At 42.8% G+C, this 7,600-nt stretch overlaps 1 protein-coding gene across 9 annotated transcripts; it reads left to right on the top strand.

Annotated features, from left to right (window-relative positions):
* The first annotated feature begins 1,616 nt into the window (after positions 1 to 1,616).
* LOC110530711 (cold-inducible RNA-binding protein B) lies at positions 1,617 to 6,502 on the top strand. Of its 9 annotated transcripts, none has more exons than XR_002474582.3 (8): positions 1,677 to 1,778; positions 2,550 to 2,659; positions 2,758 to 2,864; positions 3,056 to 3,218; positions 3,368 to 3,545; positions 3,670 to 3,731; positions 6,064 to 6,143; positions 6,254 to 6,502. XR_002474582.3 is itself a non-coding variant. In XM_021613963.3 (7 exons), exons 2-7 carry the CDS (start codon positions 2,560 to 2,562, stop codon positions 4,086 to 4,088), a joined length of 600 nt encoding a protein of 199 aa, XP_021469638.1. In that variant the 5' UTR covers positions 1,617 to 1,778; positions 2,550 to 2,559; the 3' UTR covers positions 4,089 to 5,060. The 9 variants fall into 9 exon arrangements, 5 of the variants coding, with proteins under 5 accessions (XP_021469638.1, XP_021469636.1, XP_021469641.1 ...); XR_002474583.3 differs by having other exon boundaries at positions 3,056 to 3,197; XR_016482657.1 differs by having other exon boundaries at positions 3,056 to 3,170.
* Positions 6,503 to 7,600: the final 1,098 nt, after the last annotated feature.

The raw sequence follows: 7,600 nt of genomic DNA on the forward strand, positions 1-7,600 counted from the left end.
AACAGAGCAGGGGAACTGACAAATATAGGGGAGGTAAACAGGTGATGAGTGAGTCCAGGTGAGTCCAATATCGCTGATGCGCGTGACGAGGAAAGGTAGGTGTGCGTAAAAGATGGCAGGAGTGCGTGATGCAGGGCAGCCTGGCGCCCTAAAGCTCCAGGGGGGGGGGGGGAGCAGGAGCAGACCTGACCATGACTGGGGTGGCTGGGGTCTTTGACAATTTTTAGGGCCTTCCTGTCACGTCTGCTCCCGCTCTTCCCCCAGTGACAGGAAGGCCCTAAAAATTGTCAAAGACCCCAGCCACCCCAGTCATGGACTGTTCTCTCTACTACCGCATGGCAAGCGGTACCGGAGTGCCAAGTCTAGGACCAAAAGGCTTCTCAACCGTTTTTACCCCCAAGCCATAAGACTCCTGAACAGATAATCAAATGGCTACCCGGACTATTTGTATTGTGTGCTTCCCCCCAAACCCTCTTTTACGCTGCTGCTACTCTCTGTTTATCATATATGCATAGTCACTTTAACTATACATTTATGTACATACTACCTCAATTGGCCCGACCAACCAGTGCCCCCGCACATTGGCTAACCGGGCTATCTGCATTGTGTCCCACCACCCGCCAACCCCTCTGTTACGCTACTGTTACTCTCTGTTTATCATATGTGCATAGTCACTTTAACCATATCTACATGTACATTCTACCTCAAGCAGCCCGACTAACCAGTGCCTGTATATAGCCTTGCTACTGTTATAGCCTTGCTACTGTACATAGCCTCACTACTGTTATTTCTGGTGGCAGGTAGACTAGTGGTTAGAGCGTTGGACTAGTAACCGAAAGGTTGCAAGATAAAATCCCTGAGCTGACAAGGTAAAACATCTGTTGTTCGGACCCTGAACAAGGCAGTTAACCCACTGTTCCTAGGCCGTCATTGAAAAATAGAATTTGTTCTTAACTGACATGCCGAGTTAAATAAAGGTAAAATATAACTTATATTTTTTACTGTTGTTTTTATTTCTTTACCTATTATTACCTTTTTTTGCACTGTTGGTTAGAGCCTGTAAAGGTTGTATTCGGCGCACGTGACAAACTTTGATTTGATTATATGAACTGTAACTCAGTAAAATCTTTAAAACTGTTGCATGTTTTGTTTATATTTTTGTTCAGTTTAGATGCAGGCTAATGCCAAAGGTCAAAGAATTCCATATACCGATTCATGCCAGCATCAAAATCTGGCAAGGTCTGGTTATTTTTCTTCTTCTTTCAATAATGCTTTAGGAAGAAAAGCACAGTAGCTTGACTAAGGCCTACAGTTGCAGAGACAAGTAAACCAAGCCTATGCATTGGGTGACATACAGTACATGCAGAAAAAGTGGACTGTGAGATACATGGACACACTGGACCATTAACATGTGTATCCTTTCCACTTCTGGATAAATGTTTTAGAAAATTGCCTATATAAAACTAGTGGGCAAAGTAGCCTGAATAATATAGCCCAATTTGGACTGACTTTAAAAGTGTCAAAGACATTAGGCGTATAAGTTTACAAACTCAAATAGCCAACTCATGTAATTGAATAGCTGTTATAATTGTATCAATTGTTACCGCGAAAAAGATGTGCCCATATTCAAATAAGACAAGATCACGCCCCCCCCCCCCCCCCCCCGCAAAGTCATTTAAATACTTCGCTAACAGTCGTCATAGACAGAGTGCGCTTCCATTTCTTTTGTGACGACGTGCCTCTCTAAACACCAGCTCTTCTCGTTCTGTCCGTAAAAGGTATGTTTTTGTATATTTTGTGGCTGGTGTATTTAGCTGATTGCCTAATTTATCGTTATTTTGGTCGTCTTTAGGTATTCTAAATAATTGTGTAAATTACAGAAATGTAGTTACTGTTGAATAAACGTGGTTCGAAAGCCGCTTTAGCTAGCGAAAGTACTCGTTAACGTTAATTTTCGACATGTATTTCGCCAGTTCACTTAAGCTGATTTTTGAGTTTTTCTGCGAGAACTAGCTAGTAAACAAATGAAATACACGGATGTTTAACCCTTTTATTTTTCTATTTTCAGTTCTAGTTTCACCTTACGTTAGCTATCAACTTCATTGTAAAGATGGCTGCGTCTCCGCCTTTAGCTTAGCACCAGGTGGCGAAGCAGGCCAACAACGTGGTGTAAAATGGCGCTCCCTTTCTTGGCCTGTTTTTTTTTTTTTTCAAAAAAAATGTAAGACTCATTTAGCCAGACGGCTAATCCGCGCGTACGGTTTACGCTTAATTTGTTTTCCACCATAGCAGGTTAAATAACGTTCAAAAATGTTGTATAAGCCTGAATTCCGATGATTATTGACAGGTTGGCCTAGCGCTAACGGAGCTAATTATGTTGTGCGCAATGTGCGTCAGACAATTTGTTAACTACCCTAGATGTGACCTAGCTAGATTTACAACTCATGTAGGTATCGGGAGTACGTTATGTAACGTTTTGATATTAATGGAAATGGCCAGGTAACGACACCTAATGGGATTTTGTTTGACCCGGGCTTTTTCCCTTGCAGACAAAGAAACATGTCCGACGAAGGAAAACTTTTCGTCGGTGGCCTGAGCTTCGACACAACAGAAGAATCTCTGGCTGAAGCTTTCGCTAAGTATGGAAACATAGCAAAAGGTGCGTCCCAAGTAATTTTATTTGCGCGATGGTTGGCTACTAAATATATTATCAGAAATTGGGAACTTCCGGTTAATTGATGTTTTGGTCTCGCTCAGTTGATGTCATCAGGGACAAAGAAACGGGAAGATCTCGTGGATTCGGCTTCGTAAAGTACGATAATGCCGAGGATGCAAAGGATGCATTGGATGGCATGAACGGCAAGGTAGATATGTGGATCATTTTCTAAGGAAGCTTATTTACCTCGTTTTTGCATGTATAATTATTATAGCGCACCAGTTTGAATATCTAGCCCTAACACTATAAATGTTGTACAGCTATAAACAATATGACGGACCACCCAGATGTGTTAAACCCATACATAAAACAAATGGTTAACCCCTTTCTCTCTTGCAGTCAGTTGACGGCAGAACAATTCGTGTGGACGAGGCAGGCAAGGGTGGTGGTCGTTCTGGAGGCGGAGGTGGTGGATTCAGAGGGTCCAGAGGCGGTGGTGGATATGGCGGTGGAGGTGGATATGGAGGGGGGAGAGGAAGAGGTGGGCGAGTTTACTCGCGAGGTATGGGCAGACAATCTGCAAAATGGTGTGCTCCCCATCCTCCATTAGCGTTTGTCCTGCCCTCCCTCTTGGCCGTAGTCAAACATTTCAGTGTGTTTTGCCTTTAATATGAGTTGGTTTTTGAACAGCCTGTGCTTGTTTGTTCCCAGGTGGTGGAGGATATGGTGGTGGTGACAGGGGATATGGTGAGAGGAGCTATGGAGGTGGCGGCGGAGACCGGAGCTATGGAGGTGGCGGCGGAGACCGGAGCTATGGAAGTGGTGGTGGATACAGGAGCGGCGGTGGTGGAGGATACTCTTCCGGTGGCGGAGGATACAGGGACAATAGGTGAGGCGACACGTCCGACTGCCAATTAAGAGATGTTCAAATTGTTTGTAGAAATTCCCGTCTTGCATCTTTTCTATCGGACAGCGACCTTACCTATATATATTTTTTTCTCCTCCAATGTTAGGGGCCAGGGAGGCTACGGGGATCGCTCTGGGGGATCCTACAGAGACAGCTACGACAGTTATGGTATGTACGAGTTATGTGTACTTACATAATGATGTGCTTGCATCAATAAGCCTAGGACACTTCCTCAAGGTTCTGGAATCAAATCTATTCCTCTGACTAGTATAGAATGCCATCTAGTTCAATGCGCCGTTCCTTCCCTCCCTTGTACTATGAACTCATTCAATTTGCTGGGATCATATTTGCATCATCTTACGCCCAGCACTGTTTATACAGAGAGACCTCCCACACTAGTTGGTTCAGCTATTTGCGACTGTTTAGTGGGTAACCATGTTGGATGTGTCAAACTCAAATGTTCGTGAACTTGTTTCCTAAACTCAGTGTCTGTGTGCCCACTTCTTGTCCTCAGCTGACGAGTAAAAATCTGCCCCCTGATTCAAGATCATCCCTTGGCTGGCTGTATTTAAAAAGATGCGCTCCTCTCAAGAAATTTGTCCACGTGTTGACCTGATGATTTTTTGTAGTCCTATTCTGTGTTTAAGTAGCTCGAGCGTCTTTAAATTTAGCCATTGGGTTTCGGCCATTCATTTACAAACCATGTTTAATAGAAGTTCCAGTTGGAGATGTTCTCTAAAGGATGCATCTCTATTTGCTCTTATGGCATTTCAATTGATAAAGCATAATGTCTGACTTGTTGGTGCTGCACATTTAGTGAACTCAAATATTGCTTCACATGGCTGTTTTTGAATAACAGCCTCAGTTACTTTCTATGCCCTGTTCCTATCCAGCACTGTCTGACATCACCATTTGAATCCTAAATATTAATATTGGGGATATCAATGGGGCTTGTTAACTTCCTGTTTTTGTTTTAAACGGCAATGTCCGACCTACCTCCTGCCAAGTTTTAAAACAGTATATAAAAAAAAAAATATTCCACTTAGATGCTTTTGAAAACTGGCCGGGAAGTGCTTTTTGGATTTTATGAATGCATTCCTTGTGTTGCTAGGCAGCAATGCCTTCACCCATACCATTGAGGTTCTTGATATAGCCGACGGTCCTGTGTTAAGTTTCCAAAAAGAGTGAATTCCTTTAAGGCTGGTGACACTGCACGCCTGAAGTGGCCGGCTGTTCATGAAGTTGCAAATTGCAGTGGGCTACAGTCTGCCCACGGTGTTTTGCTCTGCTCAGAAGCCTGCATTTTAAATGTGCTTGTTATAATGGACTTAACTTAAAGAGAACAACAAAAAAACAATTCATACTGTTACTACTCTTCCCCAATATTCCACCTGGGAACGATTTTGTACTTTCTGTTCTTTGTATCATCAACATTGAAGATTATTTTTTTTTGTCAATTTTGGCTTCATGGAGCCCATTAAAACGATTTGTTGAAAATACGTGTGCCTTGAACGTACTTATGGGGAAGTTAGCATTTTGCCAGTTCGTGTATCTTCATAGCATTTAAATGTGTCCCTTCTGTGGTTTTTAATTTCTCTGGTACTACAGAGACTTCAAACATATACATCCCAAAACTAGGAGTAACTTTATACTACATTTCACAGGAAGTGCCATGGTTCCAGTATTTTAATTAACTTCTGTTGGCATATTTTCCCTCTGAGGCTGAAGTGTGGGGTTTACCTTTTAGTGGCTAATGGTTAGTGGGGTACTGGTAGTCAAAACGCTTGACTATAGTTGCACTTAACAGTTTAGTTTGAGTACTTGATGCCACTGGGCACTAGTGGTTTGGTAAATAAATGGGTAGTTTATTTGCCTAGAGGAATATTGTATGATCTTGACATGACTAGTGTGGCCTACTCATGAGGGTGGGGGGGGTCCTGTTAATGCTTCATTGCTCAGCTACAGAAAATGTCTACAAGTCCTTGGCGAATGACGTGTTGCTCCTACCAACCAGTGCTCATCAGAAGTGAAAGCTGCTCTCTTGCCTAGTTCATTTGTGGACAATCAATAGGCCAGTTCACGTGAGGTAAACTCCTTTTGCTCACATCCTTCAGTAATTTTTATTTCCAACAATGTTTTAGCCATTGTCCCCCTGCTGCAGAGACTGCCAGTCAAACGTCCCCTGGCCATTTTGCAACACACGATGCTTAAGTCCAACTGCCCCCTCTTGAAATGTGCCTTAGCGAAATGACAACCTGGCCTCCGTACGAATACTCTTCCGTCATGTCTTGTATGTATTTCAGTCAAACTCAATTGTGATCACCTCAATTGCCCCTCTTGATGTACAACCCACTGATCTGTGTTTGTTTCTTGCTCTGTTATTTTTATAGCGTGGTTCTAAGCATTGTGTATAAAGTTGAACAAGTTAAGCTGTTGCATGCCAAAGTCCTGTTGTTTTTGTGAGATTCTGTTCTAATGTCATGACTGTCTTCTCTTTTAGGGTGAGTTAACTTTTTGGAGACTGAACTCTCCAGTGTGTCAGATGGTGATAAACTGGAATCTTCTGCAGCAGTCTTCCAGGTTTGTCTGTTTTTGTACAGTTTTGCATATCTGTTAAGCTGCCATTTCAAATGCTCTGAAAATGCATGATTTATGCAATATTGACTAGTTCTTTCATTCCTTGGTCTTAGGTCCAGTGTCTGGAGGTGGTGTGAGCAGCAGTGGAGTCAACACATCAACCCAGTACTCTGCATTGGCTGAGTGGTGTCTTCAATGCAGTCACTGGTTCCCAGGAGTTTTGGGAAAACACATTTCCCATCTTAAACATTATGTATAGAGATCCTACAAGCTGCATCTCTTTGGGGAAACCGCTTTAGGTAGGGTGATTTGTCTATGGGATACCATACTAACATGTTATAAAAAATAAAATGGAAAGATACTCTCCTCGTGTTTGTTCATAGCTCTAGACAGATGTAGTCAATAGTTTCACCTCTTCCAATAACTAGTAAATAAACTCTTATTTTATTATTTCACCTTTATTTAACCAGGTAGGCTAGTTGAGAACAAGTTCTCATTTACAACTGTGACCTGGCCAAGAAAGCATAGCAGTGTGAACAGACAGCAACACAGTTACACATGGAATAAACAAATCGATAGCACAGAAAAAAGAGACTATACATTGTGTGCATGAGGTAGGTGAATAATTACAATTTTAGCAGATTAACACGAGTGGTAAATGATCAGATGGTCATGTGCAGGTAGAGATACTGGTGTGCAAAAGAGCAGAAAAATAAAAACTATGGGGATGGGGTAGATAAATTGGGTAGGCTATTTACCGATGGACTGCGTACAGCTGCAGCGATCGGTTAGCTGCTCAGATAGCAGATTGGTGAGGGAAATAAAACTTCAGCTTTTTTTTTTTTTTTTTTTTTTTTTTTTTTGCAATTCGTTCCAGTCACAGGCAGCAGAGACCTGGAAGGAAAGGCTGCCAAATTAGGTGTTGGCTTTAGGGATGATCAGTGAGATACACCTGCTGGAGCGCATGCTATGGGTGGGTGTTGCTATCGTGAACTGAGAAGGCAGCGCTTTACCTAGCATGGACTTGTAGATGACCTGGAGCCAGTGGGTCTGGCAACGAATATGTAGTGAGGGCCAGCCGACTAGAGCATACAGGTCGCAGTGGTGGGTGGTATAAGGTGCTTTAGTAACAGTGGATGGCACTGTGATAAACTGCATCCAGTTTGCTGAGTAGAGTATTGGAAGCTATTTTGTAAATGACATTGCCGAAGTCAAGGATCGGTAGGATGGTCAGTTTTGCGAGGGTGTTTGGCAGCATGAGTGACGGATGCTTTGTTGCGAAATAGGAAGCCAATTCTAGATTTAACTTTGGATTGGAGATGCTTAATGTGAGTCTGGAAGGAGAGTTTACAGTCTAGCCATACACCTAGGTAATTTAAGATGTCCACATATTCTGGGTCGGAACCATCCAGGGTGGTGATGCTAGTTGGGCGTGCGGGTGCAGGCAGCGAACGGTTGAG

Source organism: Oncorhynchus mykiss, chromosome 8 (assembly GCF_057628025.1).
Source record: "Oncorhynchus mykiss isolate SJ-2025 chromosome 8, ASM5762802v1, whole genome shotgun sequence".
Classification (NCBI taxonomy): domain Eukaryota; kingdom Metazoa; phylum Chordata; class Actinopteri; order Salmoniformes; family Salmonidae; genus Oncorhynchus; species Oncorhynchus mykiss.

Bases quoted from the DNA above. Each gene is read 5' to 3' on its own strand.
- LOC110530711 (XM_021613961.3), top strand. From the start codon at position 2,560: ATGTCCGACGAAGGAAAACTTTTCGTCGGTGGCCTGAGCTTCGACACA. The intron at 2,660-2,757 runs GTGCGTCCCAAG...GGTCTCGCTCAG, and splicing joins GTATGGAAACATAGCAAAAG to TTGATGTCATCAGGGACAAA. The intron at 2,865-3,055 runs GTAGATATGTGG...TCTCTCTTGCAG, and splicing joins TGGATGGCATGAACGGCAAG to TCAGTTGACGGCAGAACAAT.